The sequence below is a fragment of the Engystomops pustulosus genome, chromosome 4 (assembly GCF_040894005.1).
Source record: "Engystomops pustulosus chromosome 4, aEngPut4.maternal, whole genome shotgun sequence".
Classification (NCBI taxonomy): Eukaryota; Metazoa; Chordata; class Amphibia; order Anura; family Leptodactylidae; genus Engystomops; species Engystomops pustulosus.
The window spans coordinates 209,492,710-209,519,156 of NC_092414.1; the positions used below are offsets into that span (position 1 = coordinate 209,492,710).

The 26,447-nt window shown below is 56.1% G+C and overlaps 1 protein-coding gene across 2 annotated transcripts; it reads right to left on the reverse strand.

Moving 5' to 3' along the window:
- Positions 1-26,165, reverse strand: ARRB2 (arrestin beta 2). Of its 2 annotated transcripts, XM_072149804.1 has the most exons (15): positions 25,947-26,165; positions 21,259-21,289; positions 19,852-19,912; positions 15,466-15,510; positions 15,168-15,364; positions 15,032-15,091; positions 13,872-13,939; positions 12,611-12,746; positions 12,420-12,504; positions 11,797-11,869; positions 3,087-3,224; positions 1,316-1,399; positions 1,161-1,234; positions 850-904; positions 1-242 (listed from the first exon to the last, which is right to left on the reverse strand). In XM_072149804.1, exons 1-15 carry the CDS (start codon positions 25,967-25,969, stop codon positions 146-148), a joined length of 1,227 nt encoding a protein of 408 aa, XP_072005905.1. In that variant the 5' UTR covers positions 25,970-26,165; the 3' UTR covers positions 1-145. The 2 variants fall into 2 exon arrangements, with proteins under 2 accessions (XP_072005905.1, XP_072005904.1); XM_072149803.1 differs by lacking the exons at positions 21,259-21,289; positions 25,947-26,165 and adding an exon at positions 20,917-21,047.
- Positions 26,166-26,447: the final 282 nt, after the last annotated feature.

Consider the following 26,447-nt stretch of genomic DNA (forward strand, 5'->3'; position numbering starts at 1 on the left):
ACTATATACATACACCCGGACGCTGCCTGCCCTCTGCTACACGTAACTCTGTGAGATCTCTCCATTCCAGAGCATGGGCTCCCCCTTGCAAGGGGGCGGGGTCTCCAGTGGCAGTGAGGGCGGAGCCTCCACAGGGTGGGTGGGGCTAGCAGTAGGCTTCGTCGTCCTCTTTGTCGTCTTTTAATCCTTTCAGCCTCAGTCTGGCGAAGTCTTCGAAGACTATGTCGTCGTCCTGAGGGAAACTGAACACAGACACGGGACGTGTTATGCTCTAGTCACATCCAATGCTGCACAATGCTCACAGAAAAACAAAGTCACTCCCAACAATTGCCTCTCACCCCTCCAGCCACAGAACCGAAAACTAATTGGATGCAAGATTGGACGTGTCCAGGATGTGCCCTATATATGGTGAAGGAGTGGACCACAAGACATGTCTACAAGGGGGAGGCTGTATCCAAGGTTTTCCTTGGGGAACTCCTTAACCCTTGGAATGCCAACAGCTTGCTGATGCGAAGGGCGAGAGGTAGGGATCAGAGGCGTCTCTGATTGCCTCTTTTAGTTTGATCAAAACTTGCAGGATTTCCTGGACCGCACCCAGAACCGCTGTATGGACACGTTGAGCTCAGTCCAGTCCAGGTTTGGTCCAGGAAATCCTGCAGGCACATGGAGCAATAACGTCGGAGCAGACACCTCGTAGGCAGCACCTCCCAGCTCCCAGGAGGACGAGCGCCCCTGTATAGCGCCCCCTGTATACCCCTGAAGGCTACAGCTGAAACCTGACTGCCATGTGCGACCCAAACGTGGTGCCCGAGGATCAGCGGCTCTGAAGACAAAGGAGGGTTCACTTACTTTGTATCGAACTCTATGAGATTTGTATCCACCGCGACGTCTGTCTGAGGGAACTCTGGAAATCAGAAAATAGGAAAGCTTGAGATGTGACTAGAGAACAGATTACAGAAATTAATTTTTATCTATCAGACACAGGCCTGTCCTCAGGACAGAACAGAGGGGCAGTGTAGTAGCATGAGGGGGTAGGTTATGAGATTAACAATGGAGTAACCTGATGTTTCAGGTAAGATAGTGGATGTAGTTCCAGCATCTCCCCACTAGGTGGCAGCAGACTGATGTCCATAGCACAGCTGTGGGGGTATCAGACTCACCGGAGAGGGGGCGCGTCACCGTCTCTGGGGGCTTTGGATGCATCAGGACAAATGGCAGCTCCACAGCGACATCCCTGAGAGAGACGGAGCAGAGACGTCAGTATCGCCACCTGCAGCTGTAGCGCAGCACAGCAGCCATAGTGTACGGCACTCACCCTCCGCGGGACACCACCAGCTTCACCTTCACCTTGTAGGAGACCAGAATGCCCAGCACTTCCTTACTGGAGCCCTCCTTCACTCTGGAAGCAAAGCAAATAGAGGTTACTACAGGGTGCGGGGAGCATGACCCGGCCGAGACACTGCAGAGGTCACTACAGGGTGCGGGGAGCATGACCCGGCCGTGACACTGCAGAGGTTACTACAGGGTGCGGGGAGCATGACCCGGCCGTGACACTGCAGAGGTTACTACAGGGTGCGGGGAGCATGACCCGGCCGTGACACTGCAGAGGTTACTACAGGGTGCGGGGAGCATGACCCCGGCCGTGACACTGCAGAGGTTACTACAGGGTGCGGGGAGCATGACCCTGCCGTGACACTGCAGAGGTTACTACAGGGTGCGGGGAGCATGACCCCGGCCGTGACACTGCAGAGGTTACTACAGGGTGCGGGGAGCATGACCCTGCCGTGACACTGCAGAGGTTACTACAGGGTGCGGGGAGCATGACCCGGCCGTGACACTGCAGAGGTTACTACAGGGTGCGGGGAGCATGACCCCGGCCCAGCCGTGACACTGCAGAGGTTACTACAGGGTGCGGGGAGCATGACCCGGCCGTGACACTGCAGAGGTTACTACAGGGTGCGGGGAGCATGACCCCAGCCGTGACACTGCAGAGGTTACTACAGGGTGCGGGGAGCATGACCCGGCCGTGACACTGCAGAGGTTACTACAGGGTGCGGGGAGCATGACCCCAGCCGTGACACTGCAGAGGTTACTACAGGGTGCGGGGAGCATGACCCTGCCGTGACACTGCAGAGGTTACTACAGGGTGCGGGGAGCATGACCCGGCCGTGACACTGCAGAGGTTACTACAGGGTGCGGGGAGCATGACCCGGCCGTGACACTGCAGAGGTTACTACAGGGTGCGGGGAGCATGACCCGGCCGTGACACTGCAGAGGTTACTACAGGGTGCGGGGAGCATGACCCGGCCGTGACACTGCAGAGGTTACTACAGGGTGCGGGGAGCATGACCCGGCCGTGACACTGCAGAGGTTACTACAGGGTGCGGGGAGCATGACCCGGCCGTGACACTGCAGAGGTTACTACAGGGTGCGGGGAGCATGACCCGGCCGTGACACTGCAGAGGTTACTACAGGGTGCGGGGAGCATGACCCCGGCCGTGACACTGCAGAGGTTACTACAGGGTGCGGGGAGCATGACCCTGCCGTGACACTGCAGAGGTTACTACAGGGTGCGGGGAGCATGACCCGGCCGTGACACTGCAGAGGTTACTACAGGGTGCGGGGAGCATGACCCGGCCGTGACACTGCAGAGGTTACTACAGGGTGCGGGGAGCATGACCCGGCCGTGACACTGCAGAGGTTACTACAGGGTGCGGGGAGCATGACCCGGCCAGGACAATGCAGAGGTTACTACAGGGTGCGGGGAGCATGACCCGGCCGTGACACTGCAGAGGTTACTACAGGGTGCGGGGAGCATGACCCCGGCCGTGACACTGCAGAGGTTACTACAGGGTGCGGGGAGCATGACCCGGCCGTGACACTGCAGAGGTTACTACAGGGTGCGGGGAGCATGACCCGGCCGTGACACTGCAGAGGTTACTACAGGGTGCGGGGAGCATGACCCGGCCGTGACACTGCAGAGGTTACTACAGGGTGCGGGGAGCATGACCCCGGCACGGCCGTGACGCTGCAGAGGTTACTACAGGGTGCGGGGAGCATGACCCCGGCCCCGCCATGACACTCACATGGTACTGGATGCCAGGTTGGTGTCCTCGTGCTTCAGCTTCCCGTCTAGGGCGAGGCCCCTCTTCTCCCGATTGTTGGACAGCGTGGGGGTGAGGGTGTAAACTTTACAGAATGTGGAACTGGGGGCGACTTGGTCACTGAGAAGAAGAGGAGTAGAGCGGTGGTCAGAGGGAGAAGTCTATGGAAAGAGGAGGGGAGCAGGGGATGGAGAAGTCTAGGGAGAGAGGGGATGGAGAAGTCTAGGAAGAGAGGGGATGGAGAAGTCTAGGAAGAGAGGGGATGGAGAAGTCTAGGGAGCGAGGGGGATGGAGAAGTCTAGGGAGAGAGGGGATGGAGAAGTCTAGGGAGCGAGGGGGATGGAGAAGTCTAGGGAGAGAGGGGATGGAGAAGTCTATGGAGAGAGGGGATGGAGAAGTCTAGGAAGAGAGGGGATGGAGAAGTCTAGGGAGAGAGGGGATGGAGAAGTCTAGGAAGAGAGGGGATGGAGAAGTCTAGGGAGCGAGGGGATGGAGAAGTCTAGGGAGAGAGGGGATGGAGAAGTCTAGGAAGAGAGGGGATGGAGAAGTCTAGGAAGAGAGGGGATGGAGAAGTCTAGGAAGAGAGGGGATGGAGAAGTCTAGGGAGAGAGGGGATGGAGAAGTCTAGGGAGCGAGGGGATGGAGAAGTCTAGGGAGAGAGGGGATGGAGAAGTCTAGGAAGAGAGGGGATGGAGAAGCCTAGGGAGAGAGGGGATGGAGAAGTCTAGGGAGAGGGGGGATGGAGAAGTCTAGGGAGCGAGGGGATGGAGAAGTCTAGGAAGAGAGGGGATGGAGAAGTCTAGGAAGAGAGGGGATGGAGAAGTCTAGGGAGAGAGGGGATGGAGGAGAAGTCTAGGGAGAGAGGGGATGGAGGAGAAGTCTAGGGAGAGAGGGGATGGAGGAGAAGTCTAGGGAGAGCGGGGATGGAGAAGTCTAGGAAGAGAGGGGATGGAGGAGAAGTCTAGGGAGAGAGGGGATGGAGAAGTCTAGGGAGCGAGGGGATGGAGAAGTCTAGGGAGAGAGGGGATGGAGAAGTCTAGGGAGAGAGGGGATGGAGAAGTCTAGGAAGAGAGAGGGGATGGAGAAGTCTAGGGAGCGAGGGGATGGAGAAGTCTAGGGAGCGAGGGGATGGAGAAGTCTAGGAAGAGAGGGGATGGAGAAGTCTAGGAAGAGAGGGGATGGAGAAGTCTAGGAAGAGGGGATGGAGAAGTCTAGGGAGAGGGGATGGAGAAGTCTAGGGAGAGGGGGGATGGAGAAGTCTAGGAAGAGAGGGGATGGAGAAGTCTAGGGAGAGGGGATGGAGAAGTCTAGGGAGAGAGGGGATGGAGAAGTCTAGGGAGAGAGGGGATGGAGAAGTCTAGGAAGAGAGGATGGAGAAGTCTAGGGAGAGAGGGGATGGAGAAGTCTAGGAAGAGCGGGGATGGAGAAGTCTAGGAAGAGAGGGGATGGAGAAGTCTAGGAAGAGAGGGGATGGAGAAGTCTAGGGAGAGAGGGGATGGAGAAGTCTAGGGAGAGAGGGGATGGAGAAGTCTATGGAGAGAGGGGATGGAGAAGTCTAGGAAGAGAGGGGATGGAGAAGTCTAGGAAGAGAGGGGATGGAGAAGTCTAGGAAGAGCGGGGATGGAGAAGTCTAGGAAGAGAGGGGATGGAGAAGTCTAGGAAGAGAGGGGATGGAGAAGTCTAGGAAGAGAGGGGATGGAGAAGTCTAGGGAGAGAGGGGATGGAGAAGTCTAGGGAGAGAGGGGATGGAGAAGTCTATGGAGAGAGGGGATGGAGAAGTCTAGGGAGCGAGGGGATGGAGAAGTCTAGGAAGAGAGGGGATGGAGAAGTCTAGGGAGAGAGGGGATGGAGAAGTCTAGGGAGAGCGGGGATGGAGAAGTCTAGGGAGAGAGGGGATGGAGAAGTCTAGGGAGAGCGGGGATGGAGAAGTCTAGGGAGAGAGGGGATGGAGAAGTCTAGGGAGAGCGGGGATGGAGAAGTCTAGGGAGCGAGGGGATGGAGAAGTCTAGGAAGAGAGGGGATGGAGAAGTCTAGGGAGCGAGGGGAGGGAGAAGTCTAGGGAGAGCGGGGATGGAGAAGTCTAGGGAGAGCGGGGATGGAGAAGTCTAGGGAGAGCGGGGATGGAGAAGTCTAGGAAGAGAGGGGATGGAGAAGTCTAGGAAGAGAGGGGATGGAGAAGTCTAGGGAGAGAAGGGATGGAGAAGTCTAGGGAGAGAGGGGATGGAGAAGTCTAGGGAGAGAGGGGATGGAGAAGTCTAGGAAGAGAGGGGATGGAGAAGTCTATGGAGAGAAGGGATGGAGAAGTCTAGGGAGAGAGGGGATGGAGAAGTCTAGGGAGAGAGGGGATGGAGAAGTCTAGGGAGAGAGGGGATGGAGAAGTCTAGGAAGAGAGGGGATGGAGAAGTCTATGGAGAGAGGGGATGGAGAAGTCTAGGAAGAGAGGGGAGGGAGAAGTCTAGGAAGAGAGGGGATGGAGAAGTCTAGGGAGAGGGGATGGAGAAGTCTAGGAAGAGAGGGGATGGAGAAGTCTAGGGAGAGAGGGGAGGGAGAAGTCTAGGGAGAGCGGGGAGGGAGAAGTCTAGGGAGAGCGGGGAGGGAGAAGTCTAGGGAGAGCGGGGATGGAGAAGTCTAGGAAGAGAAGGGATGGAGAAGTCTATGGAGAGAAGGGATGGAGAAGTCTAGGGAGAGAGGGGATGGAGAAGTCTAGGGAGAGAGGGGATGGAGAAGTCTAGGGAGAGAGGGGATGGAGAAGTCTAGGGAGAGAGGGGATGGAGGAGAAGTCTAGGGAGAGAGGGGATGGAGGAGAAGTCTAGGGAGAGCGGGGATGGAGAAGTCTAGGAAGAGAGGGGATGGAGGAGAAGTCTAGGGAGAGAGGGGATGGAGAAGTCTAGGGAGCGAGGGGATGGAGAAGTCTAGGGAGAGAGGGGATGGAGAAGTCTAGGGAGCGAGGGGATGGAGAAGTCTAGGGAGCGAGGGGATGGAGAAGTCTAGGAAGAGAGGGGATGGAGAAGTCTAGGGAGAGGGGATGGAGAAGTCTAGGGAGAGGGGGGATGGAGAAGTCTAGGAAGAGAGGGGATGGAGAAGTCTAGGGAGAGGGGATGGAGAAGTCTAGGGAGAGAGGGGATGGAGAAGTCTAGGAAGAGAGGATGGAGAAGTCTAGGGAGAGAGGGGATGGAGAAGTCTAGGAAGAGCGGGGATGGAGAAGTCTAGGAAGAGAGGGGATGGAGAAGTCTAGGAAGAGAGGGGATGGAGAAGTCTAGGGAGAGAGGGGATGGAGAAGTCTAGGGAGAGAGGGGATGGAGAAGTCTATGGAGAGAGGGGATGGAGAAGTCTAGGAAGAGAGGGGATGGAGAAGTCTAGGAAGAGAGGGGATGGAGAAGTCTAGGGAGAGAGGGGATGGAGAAGTCTAGGGAGAGAGGGGATGGAGAAGTCTAGGAAGAGAGGGGATGGAGAAGTCTAGGAAGAGCGGGGATGGAGAAGTCTAGGAAGAGAGGGGATGGAGAAGTCTAGGAAGAGAGGGGATGGAGAAGTCTAGGGAGAGAGGGGATGGAGAAGTCTAGGGAGAGAGGGGATGGAGAAGTCTATGGAGAGAGGGGATGGAGAAGTCTAGGGAGAGCGGGGATGGAGAAGTCTAGGGAGAGCGGGGATGGAGAAGTCTAGGAAGAGAGGGGATGGAGAAGTCTAGGAAGAGAGGGGATGGAGAAGTCTAGGGAGAGAGGGGATGGAGAAGTCTAGGAAGAGAGGGGATGGAGAAGTCTAGGGAGAGAAGGGATGGAGAAGTCTAGGGAGAGAGGGGATGGAGAAGTCTAGGGAGAGAGGGGATGGAGAAGTCTAGGAAGAGAGGGGATGGAGAAGTCTATGGAGAGAAGGGATGGAGAAGTCTAGGGAGAGAGGGGATGGAGAAGTCTAGGGAGAGAGGGGATGGAGAAGTCTAGGGAGAGAGGGGATGGAGAAGTCTAGGAAGAGAGGGGATGGAGAAGTCTATGGAGAGAGGGGATGGAGAAGTCTAGGAAGAGAGGGGAGGGAGAAGTCTAGGAAGAGAGGGGATGGAGAAGTCTAGGGAGAGGGGATGGAGAAGTCTAGGAAGAGAGGGGATGGAGAAGTCTAGGGAGAGAGGGGATGGAGAAGTCTAGGGAGAGAGGGGATGGAGAAGTGTAGGGAGAGAGGGGAGGGAGAAGTCTAGGGAGAGAGGGGATGGAGAAGTCTAGGGAGAGCGGGGAGGGAGAAGTCTAGGGAGAGCGGGGATGGAGAAGTCTAGGAAGAGAAGGGATGGAGAAGTCTATGGAGAGAAGGGATGGAGAAGTCTAGGGAGAGAGGGGATGGAGAAGTCTAGGGAGAGAGGGGATGGAGAAGTCTAGGGAGAGAGGGGATGGAGAAGTCTAGGGAGAGAGGGGATGGAGAAGTCTAGGGAGAGAGGGGATGGAGAAGTCTAGGGAGAGCGGGGAGGGAGAAGTCTAGGGAGAGCGGGGAGGGAGAAGTCTAGGGAGAGCGGGGATGGAGAAGTCTAGGAAGAGAAGGGATGGAGAAGTCTATGGAGAGAAGGGATGGAGAAGTCTAGGGAGAGAGGGGATGGAGAAGTCTAGGGAGAGAGGGGATGGAGAAGTCTAGGGAGAGAGGGGATGGAGAAGTCTAGGGAGAGAGGGGATGGAGAAGTCTAGGGAGAGAGGGGATGGAGAAGTCTAGGGAGAGAGAGGGGATGGAGAAGTCTAGGGAGAGAGGGGATGGAGAAGTCTAGGGAGAGAGGGGATGGAGAAGTCTAGGGAGAGCGGGGAGGGAGAAGTCTAGGGAGAGAGGGGATGGAGAAGTCTAGGAAGAGAGGGGATGGAGAAGTCTATGGAGAGAGGGGATGGAGAAGTCTAGGGAGAGCGGGGATGGAGAAGTCTAGGGAGAGAGGGGATGGAGAAGTCTAGGGAGAGAGGGGATGGAGAAGTCTAGGAAGAGAGGGGATGGAGAAGTCTAGGGAGAGCGGGGAGGGAGAAGTCTAGGGAGAGAGGGGATGGAGAAGTCTAGGGAGAGAGGGGATGGAGAAGTCTAGGGAGAGAGGGGATGGAGAAGTCTGGGGAGAGAGGGGATGGAGAAGTCTAGGAAGAGAGGGGATGGAGAAGTCTAGGGAGAGGGGGGATGGAGAAGTCTAGGAAGAGAGGGGATGGAGAAGTCTATGGAGAGAAGGGATGGAGAAGTCTAGGGAGCGAGGGGATGGAGAAGTCTAGGGAGCGAGGGGATGGAGAAGTCTAGGGAGAGAGGGGATGGAGAAGTCTAGGAAGAGAGGGGATGGAGAAGTCTAGGGAGAGCGGGGATGGAGAAGTCTAGGGAGAGCGGGGATGGAGAAGTCTAGGGAGAGGGGGGATGGAGAAGTCTAGGGAGAGAGGGGATGGAGAAGTCTAGGGAGAGGGGGGATGGAGAAGTCTAGGGAGAGAGGGGATGGAGAAGTCTAGGAAGAGAGGGGATGGAGAAGTCTATGGAGAGAAGGGATGGAGAAGTCTAGGAAGAGCGGGGATGGAGAAGTCTAGGAAGAGAGGGGATGGAGAAGTCTAGGAAGAGAGGGGATGGAGAAGTCTAGGAAGAGAGGGGATGGAGAAGTCTAGGGAGAGAGGGGATGGAGAAGTCTAGGAAGAGAGGGGATGGAGAAGTCTAGGGAGAGAAGGGATGGAGAAGTCTAGGGAGAGAGGGGATGGAGAAGTCTAGGGAGAGAGGGGATGGAGAAGTCTAGGAAGAGAGGGGATGGAGAAGTCTATGGAGAGAAGGGATGGAGAAGTCTAGGGAGAGAGGGGATGGAGAAGTCTAGGGAGAGAGGGGATGGAGAAGTCTAGGGAGAGAGGGGATGGAGAAGTCTAGGAAGAGAGGGGATGGAGAAGTCTATGGAGAGAGGGGATGGAGAAGTCTAGGAAGAGAGGGGAGGGAGAAGTCTAGGAAGAGAGGGGATGGAGAAGTCTAGGGAGAGGGGATGGAGAAGTCTAGGAAGAGAGGGGATGGAGAAGTCTAGGGAGAGAGGGGATGGAGAAGTCTAGGGAGAGAGGGGATGGAGAAGTGTAGGGAGAGAGGGGAGGGAGAAGTCTAGGGAGAGAGGGGATGGAGAAGTCTAGGGAGAGCGGGGAGGGAGAAGTCTAGGGAGAGCGGGGATGGAGAAGTCTAGGAAGAGAAGGGATGGAGAAGTCTATGGAGAGAAGGGATGGAGAAGTCTAGGGAGAGAGGGGATGGAGAAGTCTAGGGAGAGAGGGGATGGAGAAGTCTAGGGAGAGAGGGGATGGAGAAGTCTAGGGAGAGAGGGGATGGAGAAGTCTAGGGAGAGAGGGGATGGAGAAGTCTAGGGAGAGCGGGGAGGGAGAAGTCTAGGGAGAGCGGGGAGGGAGAAGTCTAGGGAGAGCGGGGATGGAGAAGTCTAGGAAGAGAAGGGATGGAGAAGTCTATGGAGAGAAGGGATGGAGAAGTCTAGGGAGAGAGGGGATGGAGAAGTCTAGGGAGAGAGGGGATGGAGAAGTCTAGGGAGAGAGGGGATGGAGAAGTCTAGGGAGAGAGGGGATGGAGAAGTCTAGGGAGAGAGGGGATGGAGAAGTCTAGGGAGAGAGAGGGGATGGAGAAGTCTAGGGAGAGAGGGGATGGAGAAGTCTAGGGAGAGAGGGGATGGAGAAGTCTAGGGAGAGCGGGGAGGGAGAAGTCTAGGGAGAGAGGGGATGGAGAAGTCTAGGAAGAGAGGGGATGGAGAAGTCTATGGAGAGAGGGGATGGAGAAGTCTAGGGAGAGCGGGGATGGAGAAGTCTAGGGAGAGAGGGGATGGAGAAGTCTAGGGAGAGAGGGGATGGAGAAGTCTAGGAAGAGAGGGGATGGAGAAGTCTAGGGAGAGCGGGGAGGGAGAAGTCTAGGGAGAGAGGGGATGGAGAAGTCTAGGGAGAGAGGGGATGGAGAAGTCTAGGGAGAGAGGGGATGGAGAAGTCTAGGGAGAGAGGGGATGGAGAAGTCTAGGAAGAGAGGGGATGGAGAAGTCTAGGGAGAGGGGGGATGGAGAAGTCTAGGAAGAGAGGGGATGGAGAAGTCTATGGAGAGAAGGGATGGAGAAGTCTAGGGAGCGAGGGGATGGAGAAGTCTAGGGAGCGAGGGGATGGAGAAGTCTAGGGAGAGAGGGGATGGAGAAGTCTAGGAAGAGAGGGGATGGAGAAGTCTAGGGAGAGCGGGGATGGAGAAGTCTAGGGAGAGCGGGGATGGAGAAGTCTAGGGAGAGGGGGGATGGAGAAGTCTAGGGAGAGAGGGGATGGAGAAGTCTAGGGAGAGGGGGGATGGAGAAGTCTAGGGAGAGAGGGGATGGAGAAGTCTAGGAAGAGAGGGGATGGAGAAGTCTATGGAGAGAAGGGATGGAGAAGTCTAGGGAGAGAGGGGATGGAGAAGTCTAGGGAGAGGGGGGATGGAGAAGTCTAGGGAGAGAGGGGATGGAGAAGTCTAGGAAGAGAGGGGATGGAGAAGTCTATGGAGAGAAGGGATGGAGAAGTCTAGGGAGAGAGGGGATGGAGAAGTCTAGGGAGAGAGGGGATGGAGAAGTCTAGGGAGAGCGGGGATGGAGAAGTCTAGGGAGAGAGGGGATGGAGAAGTCTAGGGAGAGAGGGGATGGAGAAGTCTATGGAGAGGGGATGGAGAAGTCTAGGAAGAGAGAGGGGATGGAGAAGTCTAGGGAGAGGGGGGATGGAGAAGTCTAGGAAGAGAGGGGATGGAGAAGTCTATGGAGAGAAGGGATGGAGAAGTCTAGGGAGAGAGGGGATGGAGAAGTCTAGGGAGAGAGGGGATGGAGGAGAAGTCTAGGGAGAGAGGGGATGGAGAAGTCTAGGGAGAGGGGGGATGGAGAAGTCTATGGAGAGAAGGGATGGAGAAGTCTAGGGAGAGAGGGGATGGAGAAGTCTAGGGAGAGAGGGGATGGAGAAGTCTAGGGAGAGAGGGGATGGAGAAGTCTAGGGAGAGAGGGGATGGAGAAGTCTAGGGAGAGAGGGGATGGAGAAGTCTAGGGAGAGAGGGGATGGAGAAGTCTAGGGAGAGAGGGGATGGAGAAGTCTAGGGAGAGAGGGGATGGAGAAGTCTAGGGAGAGCGGGGAGGGAGAAGTCTAGGGAGAGCGGGGAGGGAGAAGTCTAGGGAGAGGGGGGATGGAGAAGTCTAGGGAGCGGGGGGATGGAGAAGTCTAGGGAGAGAGGGGATGGAGAAGTCTAGGGAGAGAGGGGATGGAGAAGTCTAGGGAGAGAGGGGAGGGAGAAGTCTAGGGAGAGAGGGGATGGAGAAGTCTAGGGAGAGAGGGGATGGAGAAGTCTAGGGAGAGAGGGGATGGAGAAGTCTAGGGAGAGAGGGGATGGAGAAGTCTAGGGAGAGAGGGGATGGAGAAGTCTAGGGAGAGAGGGGAGGGAGAAGTCTAGGGAGAGAGGGGATGGAGAAGTCTAGGGAGAGAGGGGATGGAGAAGTCTAGGGAGAGAGGGGATGGAGGAGAAGTCTAGGGAGAGAGGGGATGGAGAAGTCTAGGAAGAGAGAGGGGATGGAGAAGTCTAGGAAGAGAGAGGGGATGGAGAAGTCTAGGGAGAGGGGGGATGGAGAAGTCTAGGGAGAGAGGGGATGGAGAAGTCTATGGAGAGAGGGGATGGAGAAGTCTATGGAGAGGGGATGGAGAAGTCTATGGAGAGGGGATGGAGAAGTCTACGGAGAGGGGAGCTGGAGTGTACTTACTCCAGTTCAATCTGTGCGACCGGACACTTGTACTGGGCCGTGCTGAACAGACAGATGTCAGCGAATTGTCTGACTGAAAGGGAACACACACAGTTATTAGGAAGAACAATTTTTATGAAAAATACATTTTGTTGTTTGAGCAGACGGCCGGATCATTCTCCTTCAGGATCTGCTGGTAGAATTCATGGTTCTTTGGATCACAGTGTCTGTAGGTCCAGGCCCATCACACCAGCACCACCAGCTCATACTGGTGCATAATGTAGTGTCCCTGGAGAGACGTGTAATCAGAGCTTTGTGTATGTGGCAAGTAGCAGCATGAAATTTGTCCTCACACTGCTGTGCTCTTAGCTCCGAGCCGCCTTCACAGCGTCTCCCCCCCTCAAAGAAATAGCTTTTTCAACAAAATCCTCGGCCAACTTTTGCTGCATAACAGTGGGACAGCTGAAAGCAGAGAACAAAGAGCACAGCAGTGTGAGGACATGCACCCAACATACTTGGAGCATTATCCGGACATATACATTTTTTTCAGTGTAGTAAGGTCGTGTCCTCTAGTATCAGTCTTGGAGCAGAGATGGTGAGGAGGAGGACGGGGGTTGGATAAGTTTGGGGGGTTTTGCACGTACCAGACACCTTCACCCTCTTGACTGTCTTGTTGGAGTTGTTGGTCACGTGCACGTTCACATTGATGGGTTCGCCGTGGTAATAGAGCTGGAAGAAAACATCAGTCAGGAGGGGAACCCATGTACATCACCTGCACCAGACCCTCGCACAGGACTCCCCAGCCAAGTAATAGTAATGTCGCCCCTGCATGTACCTCCTTGTCAAGTGAAGCCTCGAGGTGCAGCGAGCGGTCAGACATCAGGAACTGGCGGGTGATCTCCGCTACGGGCTGTGGCCCCGCCTTCTCCGGGGCGAACTGCACCTTCCTGATGACCAGACGCACAGAGTTCCTACGAAAACAGGAAAACAAGGAGAACTTGGATGAATAGTTCCTGGTCCTGCTTACAGCTGCTGAGCTCGTTACAGTGTATAAGTTTTCCGATACTTTCACTGATCTGCAGGGGATGTCCAGGTTTAGGAAAACCTGCTTTGTACTTAAACCAGTGTCGCAGCTCACCACAGGTCATGTGTGGTACTGCAACTCAGCCTCATTCACTTTAATGGATGGAACTGCAATGAAATAGCCAGAGGTGTCCAGATTAGGCCTGTGGAGCGACCTGGGACCGGCCAGTACCTACAGTGTACAGGTGATCGTGCCAGACCTTCCTGACGCCCATCAAAACTGTGAATATCCAATGCCAGATTTACAAACACCCAGCTTTCCCCAGAGCAGATAGCTCTACCTGCGGGTGCTGCCTGAGTTTGGCGCTGGTTAACCCTGCGTGGTCTATTAATAAGCTGCTGTTGTTCTCAGTCAGGATACAAGTTATAAATACCTTGGTGCAGTAAACACGGGCCCCGTCCTCCTGCTCCCTTGGGGCCCCTGGTGCTGGCAGCCGTTACTACTACACAAGGAGCAAAAGGAGCAATTAAGTTGGGCCCCTTGTACACCGCCACCACAGCTAGAGGGCCCCATCCACCTCCACATCTATAGGCCCCATCCACCTCCATAGCCAGAGGCCCCTTTGGCCGCCGCTCTATCTATAGGACCTGTCCCCCTGTACACCACTATATTGCGTGTCGGAGTAAACATGACAGATGCTTCCTGGCCCTGGGCACCGTATCCTCTAGGGGGCAGTACACAGGGAAACAACACATGAGCCTCTCCCCAGAGGCCGGGGCCCGGCGATCAGCCCAAGGGGCCGCTGCTCATACCGTTTCCTCGCCTGAAGCAGTAAGGAAAGTGACAAGCGAGAAGACGATAATTATCCTACAGAAATAAATGATGGGAATGATGCAAGGACCCACAGGAGGAAAACCTGAGCGCTGCGACACACGGAGTGTCATCACATCAAACACTTCTACATATCAGCGGCACATCACAGTCATAACATCTCCGCTAAGAAATAGGATAATATAAAACACTTATTATTGATCACCAGAGGTTTGTGCCTCGGCTCCGGGCCCGGTCCTACCTCTTGTGCATCTTTTCCTCCATGGACTTGGCACAGAAGGCACGAATTTCATAATCCACACCGCAAGCCTAAAGACAAGGCAGAGAGACTCAGCGTGGGGAGACCGGAGGAAACACAACACGGGTCCAAAGGGAGAGAGATAGGAGGACAGACAGGTGGGCAGAGGGGCCCGCCGGGGAACAGCAAGAGCGGGGGGCAGAGGCAGAGGGGCCCGTCAGGGAACAGCAAGAGCGGGGGCAGAGGCAGAAGGGCCCGTCAGGGAACAGCAAGAGCGGGGGCAGAGGCAGAAGGGCCCGTCAGGGAACAGCAAGAGCGGGGGCAGAGGCAGAGGGGCCCGTCGTGGAACAGCAGGAGCGGGGGGCAGGGGCAGAGGCAGAGGGGCCCGCCGGGGAACAGCAAGAGCGGGGGCAGAGGCAGAGGGGCCCGCCGGGGAACAGCAAGAGCGGGGGGCAGAGGCAGAGGGGCCCGCCGGGGAACAGCAAGAGCGGGGGGCAGAGGCAGAAGGGCCCGTCAGGGAACAGCAAGAGCGGGGGCAGAGGCAGAGGGGCCCGTCGTGGAACAGCAGGAGCGGGGGGCAGGGGCAGAGGCAGAAGGGCCCGCCGGGGAACAGCAAGAGCGGGGGCAGAGGCAGAGGGGCCCGCCGGGGAACAGCAAGAGCGGGGGGCAGAGGCAGAGGGGCCCGCCGGGGAACAGCAAGAGCGGGGGGCAGAGGCAGAGGGGCCCGCCGGGGAACAGCAAGAGCGGGGGCAGAGGCAGAGGGGCCCGCCGGGGAACAGCAAGAGCGGGGGCAGAGGCAGAGGGGCCCGCCGGGGAACAGCAAGAGCGGGGGGCAGAGGCAGAGGGGCCCGCCGGGGAACAGCAAGAGCGGGGGCAGAGGCAGAGGGGCCCGCCGGGGAACAGCAAGAGCGGGGGCAGAGGCAGAGGGGCCCGCCGGGGAACAGCAAGAGCGGGGGGCAGAGGCAGAGGGGCCCGCCGGGGAACAGCAAGAGCGGGGGCAGAGGGGCACAAATGATACATGCAGTAGCTGGTGGGACGAGGAGGTAATAGAGCGCAGTGCATGATGACTGGAGGCTACAGCCGTTCAGCTTCCAACCATCACACACCTGACCGCTCTACAACCAGAGCCCATCTACCTGGTACCTACCTGCCCCATCACTCACCTTCCCAGTATCCTCCGGTCCAGGCTGAAGCGTCACTGAACACGGCAAATTCTGTGGAATCTGGTAAAACAGCGAGGAAAAGGATGAGAATGGCCCCCGTCTGGAGGTAGAGGAGGAGGAAGTGATGGACACTTACGGTGAAGTAGAAGGGGTGCGCCTGCTCCCCCAGCTTCTTGATCAGCCTCTCCTGCAGGCGGGTGAGGGGCTTCTTCTCCTCGGGTAGTGGGGGGAACGCCTGGAAGGTGGAGATGAAGAGATCCTTCCGGAACGACAGCCCCAAGACGTCCAGGTCCTCCCGGCCATAGCGGAAAGCACAGGTCAGGGTGACGTAGACTGAACAGTGAGAGGAGAGGAGAGGGGTCAACTACAGCGCTGGTCACATCAAATATGTAACAGAGGACAGTAGGTGGCCTGGGCACACATAAACTACCTACCTTTACGATCCTTCAGATAATCTGTGTCAACCAAAACCACACCGTCTACAAAACCAAACAAAGGCAGGGGATGAACATGACAATACAGTGCAGTCATAATATATAAAACGTATCTACACCAGCAGAATAGTGAGTGCAGCTCTGGGGTATAATACAGGATGTAACTCAGGATCAGTACAGGATAAGTGATGTCATGTATGTACACAGTGACTGCACCAGCAGCAGAATAGTGAGTGCAGCTCTGGAGTATAATACAGGATGTAACTCAGGATCAGTACAGGATAAGTAATGGCATGTATGTACACAGTGACTGCACCAGCAGCAGAATAGTGAGTGCAGCTCTGGGGTATAATACAGGATGTAACTCAGGATCAGTACAGGATAAGTAATGTCATGTATGTACAGTGACTGCACCAGCAGCAGAATAGTGAGTGCAGCTCTGGGGTATAATACAGGATGTAACTCAGGATCAGTACAGGATAAGTGATGTCATGTATGTACACAGTGACTGCACCAGCAGCAGCATAGTGAGTGCAGCTCCTGAGTATAATACAGGATGTAACTCAGGATCAGTACAGGATAAGTAATGTTATGTATGTACACAGTGACTGCACCAGCAGCAGAATAGTGAGTGCAGCTCTGGGGTATAATACAGGATGTAACTCAGGATCAGTACAGGATAAGTAATGTCATGTATGTACACAGTGACTGCATCAGCAGCAGAATAGTGAGTGCAGCTCTGGAGTATAATACAGGATGTAACTCAGGATCAGTACAGGATAAGTAATGTCATGTATGTACACAGTGACTGCACCAGCAGAATAGTGAGTGCAGCTCTGGGGTATAATACAGGATGTAACTCAGGATCAGTACAGGATAAGTAATGTCATGTATGTACACAGTGACTGCACCAGCAGCAGAATAGTGAGTGCAGCTCTGGGGTATAATACAGGATGTAACTCAGGATCAGTACAGGATAAGTAATGTCCTGTATGTACACAGTGACTGCACCAGCAGCAGAATAGTGAGTGCAGCTCTGGGGTATAATACAGGATGTAACTCAGGATCAGTACAGGATAAGTAATGTCATGTATGTACACAGTGACTGCACCAGAATAGTGAGTGCAGCTCTGGGGTATAATACAGGATGTAACTCAGGATCAGTACAGGATAAGTAATGTCATGTATGTACACAGTGACTGCACCGGCAGCAGAATAGTGAGTACAGCTCCTGAGTATAATACAGAATGTAACTCAGGATCAGTACAGGATAAGTAATGTCATGTATGTACACAGTGACTGCACCAGCAGCAGAATAGTGAGTGCAGCTCTGGGGTATAATACAGGATGTAACTCAGGATCAGTACAGGATAAGTAATGTCATGTATGTACACAGTGACTGCACCAGCAGCAGAATAGTGAGTGCAGCTCTGGAGTATAATACAGGATGTAACTCAGGATCAGTACAGGATAAGTAATGTCATGTATGTACACAGTGACCGCACCAGCAGCAGAATAGTGAGTGCAGCTCTGGAGTATAATACAGGATGTAACTCAGGATCAGTACAGGATAAGTAATGTCATGTATGTACACAGTGACTGCACCAGCAGCAGAATAGTGAGTGCAGCTCCTGAGTATAATACAGAATGTAACTCAGGATCAGTACAGGATAAGTAATGTCATGTATGTACACAGTGACTGCACCAGCAGCAGAATAGTGAGTGCAGCTCCTGAGTATAATACAGAATGTAACTCAGGATCAGTACAGGATAAGTAATGTCATGTATGTACACAGTGACTGCACCAGCAGAATAGTGAGTGCAGCTCTGGGGTATAATACAGGATGTAACTCAGGGTCAGTATAGGATAAGTAATGTCATGTATGTACACAGTGACTGCACCAGCAGAATAGTGAGTGCAGCTCTGGAGTATAATACAGGATGTAACTCAGGATCAGTACAGGATAAGTAATGTCATATATGTAAAAAGTGACTGCACCAGCAGCAGAATAGTGAGTGCAGCTCTGGAGTATAATACAGGATGTAACTCAGGATCAGTACAGGATAAGTAATGTCATGTATGTACAGTGACTGCACCAGCAACAGAATAGTGAGTGCAGCTCTGGGGTATAATACAGGATGTAACTCAGGATCAGTACAGGATAAGTAATGTCATGTATGTACACAGTGACTGCACCAGCAGCAGAATAGTGAGTGCAGCTCTGGGATATAATATGAGATGTAACTCAGGATCAGTAAAGGATAAGTAATGTCATGCATGTACACAGTGACTCCACCAGCAGCAGAATAGTGAGTGCAGCTCTGGAGTATAATACAGGATGTAACTCAGGATCAGTACAGGATAAGTAATGTCATGTATGTACACAGTGACTGCACCAGCAGAATAGTGAGTGCAGCTCTGGGGTATAATACAGGATGTAACTCAGGATCAGTACAGGATAAGTAATGTCATGTATGTACACAGTGACTGCACCAGCAGCAGAATAGTGAGTGCAGCTCTGGGGTATAATACAGGATGTAACTCAGGATCAGTACAGGATAAGTAATGTCATGTATGTACACAGTGACTGCACCAGCAGCAGAATAGTGAGTGCAGCTCTGGAGTATGATACAGGATGTAACTCAGGATCAGTACAGGATAAGTAATGTCATGTATGTACACAGTGACTGCACCAGCAGCAGAATAGTGAGTGCAGCTCTGGAGTATAATACAGGATGTAACTCAGGATCAGTACAGGATAAGTAATGACGTGTATGTACACAGTGACTGCACCAGCAGCAGAATAGTGAGTGCAGCTCTGGGGTATAATACAGGATGTAACTCAGGATCAGTACAGGATAAGTAATGTCATGTATGTACACAGTGACTGCAGCAGCAGCAGAATAGTGAGTGCAGCTCTGGAGTATAATACAGGATGTAACTCAGGATCAGTACAGGATAAGTAATGTCATGTATGTACACAGTGACTGCACCAGCAGCAGAATAGTGAGTGCAGCTCTGGGGTATAATACAGGATGTAACTCAGGATCAGTACAGGATAAGTAATGTCATGTATGTACACAGTGACTGCACCAGCAGCAGAATAGTGAGTGCAGCTCTGGAGAATAATACAGGATGTAACTCAGGATCAGTACAGGATAAGTAATGTCATGTATGTACACAGTGACTGCACCAGCAGCAGAATACTGAGTGCAGCTCTGGAGTATAATACAGGATGTAACTCAGGATCATTACAGGATAAGTAATGTCATGTATGTACACAGTGACTGCACCAGCAGCAGAATAGTGAGTGCAGCTCTGGGGTATAATACAGGATGTAACTCAGGATCAGTACAGGATAAGTAATGTCATGTATGTACACAGTGACTGCACCAGCAGCAGAATAGTGAGTGCAGCTCTGGGGTATAATACAGGATGTAACTCAGGATCAGTACAGGATAAGTAATGTCATGTATGTACACAGTGACCGCACCAGCAGCAGAATAGTGAGTGCAGCTCTGGAGTATAATACAGGATGTAACTCAGGATCAGTACAGGATAAGTAATGTCATGTATGTACACAGTGACTGCACCAGCAGAACATTGAGTGCAGCTCTGGGGTATAATACAGGATGTAACTCAGGATCAGTACAGGATAAGTAATGTCATGTATGTACACAGTGACTGCACCAGCAGAATAGTGAGTGCAGCTCTGGAGTATAATACAGGATGTAACTCAGGATCAGTACAGGATAAGTAATGTCATATATGTAAAAAGTGACTGCACCAGCAGCAGAATATTGAGTGCAGCTCTGGGGTATAATACAGGATGTAACTCAGGGTCAGTATAGGATAAGTAATGTCATGTATGTACAGTGACTGCACCAGCAACAGAATAGTGAGTGCAGCTCTGGAGTATAATACAGGATGTAACTCAGGATCAGTACAGGATAAGTAATGTCATGTATGTACACAGTGACTGCACCAGCAGCAGAATAGTGAGTGCAGCTCTGGGGTATAATACAGGATGTAACTCAGGATCAGTACAGGATAAGTAATGTCATGTATGTACACAGTGACTGCACCAGCAGCAGAATAGTGAGTGCAGCTCTGGAGTATAATACAGGATGTAACTCAGGATCAGTACAGGATAAGTAATGTCATGTATGTACACAGTGACTGCACCAGCAGCAGAATAGTGAGTGCAGCACTGGGGTATAATACAGGATGTAACTCAGGATCAGTACAGGATAAGTAATGTCATGTATGTACACAGTGACTGCACCAGCAGCAGAATAGTGAGTGCAGCTCTGGGGTATAATAACAAGCATCCCAAATTATTAACCCCTCAGGCAGATCTGGTTATAGAATCAGTAAATACCTACCGACAGGATCCACTCGATCGAGGTGATCCACAAAATCTCTTTTCCCAAGGTACACTGTGAGCTGCAAGACAGGGAGATAAGTCGTTAGTTGCCCCCCTGGTGACAGTGTTAGTGCTCCCCCTGCTGCCCCCCTGGTGACAGCGTTAGTGCTCCCCCTGCTGCCCCCCTGGTGACAGCGTTAGTGCTCCCCCTGCTGCCCCCCCTGGTGACAGCGTTAGTGCTCCCCCTGCTGCCCCCCCTGGTGACAGCGTTAGTGCTCCCCCTGCTGCCCCCCCTGGTGACAGCGTGAGTGCTCCCCCTGCTGCCCCCCCTGGTGACAGCGTGAGTGCTCCCCCTGCTGCCCCCCTGGTGACAGCGTGAGTGCTCCCCCTGCTGCCCCCCTGGTGACAGCGTGAGTGCTCCCCCTGCTGCCCCCCTGGTGACAGCGTGAGTGCTCCCCCTGCTGCCCCCCTGGTGACAGCGTGAGTGCTCCCCTTGCTGCCCCCCCTGGTGACAGCGTGAGTGCTCCCCCCGCTGCCCCCCCTGGTGACAGCGTGAGTGCTCCCCCCGCTGCCCCCCCTGGTGACAGCGTGAGTGCTCCCCCCGCTGCCCCCCCTGGTGACAGCGTGAGTGCTCCCCCCGCTGCCCCCCCTGGTGACAGCGTGAGTGCTCCCCCCGCTGCCCCCCCTGGTGACAGCGTGAGTGCTCCCCCCGCTGCCCCCCCTGGTGACAGCGTGAGTGCTCCCCCCGCTGCCCCCCTGGTGACAGCGTGAGTGCTCCCCCCGCTGCCCCCCTGGTGACAGCGTGAGTGCTCCCCCCGCTGCCCCCCTGGTGACAGCGTGAGTGCTCCCCCCGCTGCCCCCCTGGTGACAGCGTGAGTGCTCCCCCCGCTGCCCCCCTGGTGACAGTGTGAGTGCTCCCCCCGCTGCCCCCCTGGTGACAGTGTGAGTGCTCCCCCCGCTGCCCCCCTGGTGACAGTGTGAGTGCTCCCCCCGCTGCCCCCCTGGTGACAGTGTGAGTGCTCCCCCCGCTGCCCCCCTGGTGACAGTGTGAGTGCTCCCCCCGCTGCCCCCCTGGTGACATTACCACACTGCGCAGCTGCTTCTTGTAGACGGTGATGCCCCGGGGCACGATGCAGCGGATCCTCTCCAGATCTGACAGGTCCATGTCTGCCCCCGGCTTATCTCCTGCCCCCGGCTTATCTCCTGCCCGCACAGCTCTATCTCCTGCCCCCGGCTTATCTCCTGCCCGCACAGCTCGCTATCTCTCGCAGCTTGTGTTGTGTTTACATCGCCCTGTACCCATCCCACCCCGGGGACCCGCCAAAGCCTCCCGAGACTGCGCTCCACCCACCACCCATGGGAGAAGCTATGGTGACAGCAAGAAATAACCCCTTCCTCCCCGCAGCCTCCTCCCGCCAGCACTCACCTTACAATTTGGGCTGGACTTTTTGAAAACTCTGCAAAAGATGAAAAGAAAAAAAAACAACACAATTATAAACGCAGCTCTGGCAGGGAGCGGAGCATTATAAGTGCAGCTCCGGCAGGGAGCGGAGCACTATAAGTGCAGCTCCGGCAGGGAGCGGAGCATTATAAGTGCAGCTCTGGCAGGGAGCGGAGCATTATAGATGCAGCTCCGGCAGGGAGCGGAGCATTATAGATGCAGCTCCGGCAGGGAGCGGAGCATTATAGATGCAGCTCTGGCAGGTATAATAATCTTTGGTTGTGACTGGAGGATGAAGAATGCAGATGAGGTGATTCGTATTATTCATGCAGCTCTGGTTGTGACTGGAGTACAATAGCTCCAGCTTTGGTCATTACATGAGTATAAAACATGCAGCTCTGGTTGCAACTACAGTACAGTACATGATAGTTGCCATGGCCTGGCACCCACTGTCAGACGTGTGACCCGCCGCCTCTCTACCCGCTTCCTTCCTGACCGTCTCATGACGCAGGGGCTGTGGCTGTACAGGAAGGAGCCGCACTCCTGCAGGAGCTTCATCCACCCAGCTTTCCCAGAACTCTGAATGATTCAACTGAGCTTTACCTGGATTCAGAGGTTGCAAATCTGTCTAGAAAACATGGAGCTCTGGGGGGAAAACTGGATCAGACAGGGGGAGCATCACTGCAGACCCAGCTTTCCCCAGACCTAGCCATCTACACATTAACCCAGCTTTCCATGAGCCTAGAGCCACATTCAACATCCCTGAAACCCATAACGAGACAACTTGGTCCACCAGGAATCTGAAAAAGCAGAGTGACATATATTACTACCCAGCTTTCCAGGATTCCTGCAGATTGGATGGAACAAGTTCAGTCTTCAGGGCGAGGGGAAGTTCCAGAGTTCAGGGCTGAGTTTCAACTGGACTTCCCCTTTAATTGAGGGGTGGGGGCGTTATACTGCAGGAGTCCATGTGCAAATCAGTCCGGCCACTCACCACCACACATTTCCCATGTAAATGAGCGCTACCTCCCCCTACAGGTAAATAATGACACAGCGGCAGTGTACACAGCTTCCACGAGGCCCACACACAATACACAGAATACAATGCGAGAAGGTCAGTGCACACTGACACCATAAAAGGGAACGGCATATCATACAGAACCAGAGGATACAATGCGAGAGGCAGCGAGGAGACAGAGCCGGTGATATACAGAGGAGATACCAGGAGATCTACATATAAGGAGACAGAGGGAGCAGGACCAGCACAGAGGAGCTGCAGGGGGTGTATATAGCAGTATATACTGCTGCGCGTACACAGCGGTACCCGGGGCAGTGCTGCGCGTACACAGCGGTACCCGGGGCAGCGCTGCGCGTACACAGCGGTACCCGGGGCAGCGCTGCGCGTACACAGCGGTACCCGGGGCAGCGCTGCGCGTACACAGCGGTACCCGGGGCAGCGCTGCGCGTACACAGCGGTACCCGGGGCAGCGCTGCGCGTACACAGCGGTACCCGGGGCAGCGCTGCGCGTACACAGCGGTACCCGGGGCAGCGCTGCGCGTACACAGCGGTACCCGGGGCAGCGCTGCGCGTACACAGCGGTACCCGGGGCAGCGCTGCGCGTACACAGCGGTACCCGGGGCAGCGCTGCGCGTACACAGCGGTACCCGGGGCAGCGCTGCGCGTACACAGCGGTACCCGGGGCAGCGCTGCGCGTACACAGCGGTACCCGGGGCAGCGCTGCGCGTACACAGCGGTACCCGGGGCAGCGCTGCGCGTACACAGCGGTACCCGGGGCAGCGCTGCGCGTACACAGCGGTACCCGGGGCAGCGCTGCGCGTACACAGCGGTACCCGGGGCAGCGCTGCGCGTACACAGCGGTACCCGGGGCAGCGCTGCGCGTACACAGCGGTACCCGGGGCAGCGCTGCGCGTACACAGCGGTACCCGGGGCAGCGCTGCGCGTACACAGCGGTACCCGGGGCAGCGCTGCGCGTACACAGCGGTACCCGGGGCAGCGCTGCGCGTACACAGCGGTACCCGGGGCAGCGCTGCGCGTACACAGCGGTACCCGGGGCAGCGCTGCGCGTACACAGCGGTACCCGGGGCAGCGCTGCGCGTACACAGCGGTACCCGGGGCAGCGCTGCGCGTACACAGCGGTACCCGGGGCAGCGCTGCGCGTACACAGCGGTACCCGGGGCAGCGCTGCGCGTACACAGCGGTACCCGGGGCAGCGCTGCGCGTACACAGCGGTACCCGGGGCAGCGCTGCGCGTACACAGCGGTACCCGGGGCAGCGCTGCGCGTACACAGCGGTACCCGGGGCAGCGCTGCGCGTACACAGCGGTACCCGGGGCAGCGCTGCGCGTACACAGCGGTACCCGGGGCAGCGCTGCGCGTACACAGCGGTACCCGGGGCAGCGCTGCGCGTACACAGCGGTACCCGGGGCAGCGCTGCGCGTACACAGCGGTACCCGGGGCAGCGCTGCGCGTACACAGCGGTACCCGGGGCAGCGCTGCGCGTACACAGCGGTACCCGGGGCAGCGCTGCGCGTACACAGCGGTACCCGGGGCAGCGCTGCGCGTACACAGCGGTACCCGGGGCAGCGCTGCGCGTACACAGCGGTACCCGGGGCAGCGCTGCGCGTACACAGCGGTACCCGGGGCAGCGCTGCGCGTACACAGCGGTACCCGGGGCAGCGCTGCGCGTACACAGCGGTACCCGGGGCAGCGCTGCGCGTACACAGCGGTACCCGGGGCAGCGCTGCGCGTACACAGCGGTACCCGGGGCAGCGCTGCGCGTACACAGCGGTACCCGGGGCAGCGCTGCGCGTACACAGCGGTACCCGGGGCAGCGCTGCGCGTACACAGCGGTACCCGGGGCAGCGCTGCGCGTACACAGCGGTACCCGGGGCAGCGCTGCGCGTACACAGCGGTACCCGGGGCAGCGCTGCGCGTACACAGCGGTACCCGGGGCAGCGCTGCGCGTACACAGCGGTACCCGGGGCAGCGCTGCGCGTACACAGCGGTACCCGGGGCAGCGCTGCGCGTACACAGCGGTACCCGGGGCAGCGCTGCGCGTACACAGCGGTACCCGGGGCAGCGCTGCGCGTACACAGCGGTACCCGGGGCAGTGCTGCGCGTACACAGCGGTACCCGGGGCAGTGCTGCGCGTACACAGCGGTACCCGGGGCAGTGCTGCGCGTACACAGCGGTACCCGGGGCAGTGCTGCGCGTACACAGCGGTACCCGGGGCAGTGCTGCGCGTACACAGCGGTACCCGGGGCAGTGCTGCGCGTACACAGCGGTACCCGGGGCAGTGCTGCGCGTACACAGCGGTACCCGGGGCAGTGCTGCGCGTACACAGCGGTACCCGGGGCAGTGCTGCGCGTACACAGCGGTACCCGGGGCAGTGCTGCGCGTACACAGCGGTACCCGGGGCAGTGCTGCGCGTACACAGCGGTACCCGGGGCAGTGCTGCGCGTACACAGCGGTACCCGGGGCAGTGCTGCGCGTACACAGCGGTACCCGGGGCAGTGCTGCGCGTACACAGCGGTACCCGGGGCAGTGCTGCGCGTACACAGCGGTACCCGGGGCAGTGCTGCGCGTACACAGCGGTACCCGGGGCAGTGCTGCGCGTACACAGCGGTACCCGGGGCAGTGCTGCGCGTACACAGCGGTACCCGGGGCAGTGCTGCGCGTACACAGCGGTACCCGGGGCAGTGCTGCGCGTACACAGCGGTACCCGGGGCAGTGCTACGCGTACACAGCAGTACACGGGGCAGTACTACGCGTACACAGCGGTACCCGGGGCATTGCTACGCGTACACAGCAGTATACGGGGCAGTACTACGTGTATACAGCAGTATGCGGGGCAGTACTACGTGTATATAGCAGTATGCGGGGCAGTACTACGTGTATATAGCAGTATGCGGGGCAGTACTACGTGTATATAGCAGTATGCGGGGCAGTACTACGTGTATATAGCAGTATGCGGGGCAGTACTACGTGTATATAGCAGTATGCGGGGCAGTACTACGTGTATATAGCAGTATGCGGGGCAGTACTACGTGTATATAGCAGTATGCGGGGCAGTACTACGTGTATATAGCAGTATACGGGGCAGTACTACGTGTATATAGCAGTATACGGGGCAGTACTACGTGTATATAGCAGTATACGGGGCAGTACTACGTGTATATAGCAGTATACGGGGCAGTACTACGTGTATATAGCAGTATACGGGGCAGTACTACGTGTATATAGCAGTATACGGGGCAGTACTACGTGTATAAAGCAGTATACGGGGCAGTACTACGTGTATAAAGCAGTATACGGGGCAGTACTACGTGTATATAGCAGTATACGGGGCAGTACTACGTGTATATAGCAGTATACGGGGCAGTACTACGTGTATATAGCAGTATACGGGGCAGTACTACGTGTATATAGCAGTATACGGGGCAGTACTACGTGTATATAGCAGTATACGGGGCAGTACTACGTGTATATAGCAGTATACGGGGCAGTACTACGTGTATATAGCAGTATACGGGGCAGTACTACGTGTATATAGCAGTATACGGGGCAGTACTACGTGTATATAGCAGTACACAGCGCAGGACCCAGTCCGCCGGGTGTCAGTGACAGCTCTCCCTCCCCCGGGCAGGACTCACCGTGTTCCCGCTTTCTCCCCCATCTTCCCGGATCCTCCGCCTCAGCTCGGGGCCGCGCTCTCTGCTCTTCCTCCTCCCCAGGCGGGCACGCGCACAGTCGCACAGTGGGCGGGATCCCGAGTACGCTCGCGGACACCGTGCTTTGTGATTGGCTCATGATGTTACGGTAGGGATTGAGACGTTCTGTGCTGCGGCGGAGGGACCGCCCCCTGAAGGTGTGTAATGACGTCACGGCGCGCAAGGACTGATGGCATCTCCGTGGGGGAGACTCGGGAGAGGGGCGCTGTGATTGGCCGAGGACGGCGTGCGCACTGATATGCAAATAGGGCCACTGCTCCCGCATTCTGATTGGTGGAAGCGGAGACATACTCCGATAACCTGTCACCTGCTACTACACAGCATTACTGCACTCATACTACAGGAGAACTATCACCCCCATCATACTCACACCCGCTGCCTCCCCCCCCCCCCATAACACCGACACCCACAGCGCCCCATAAC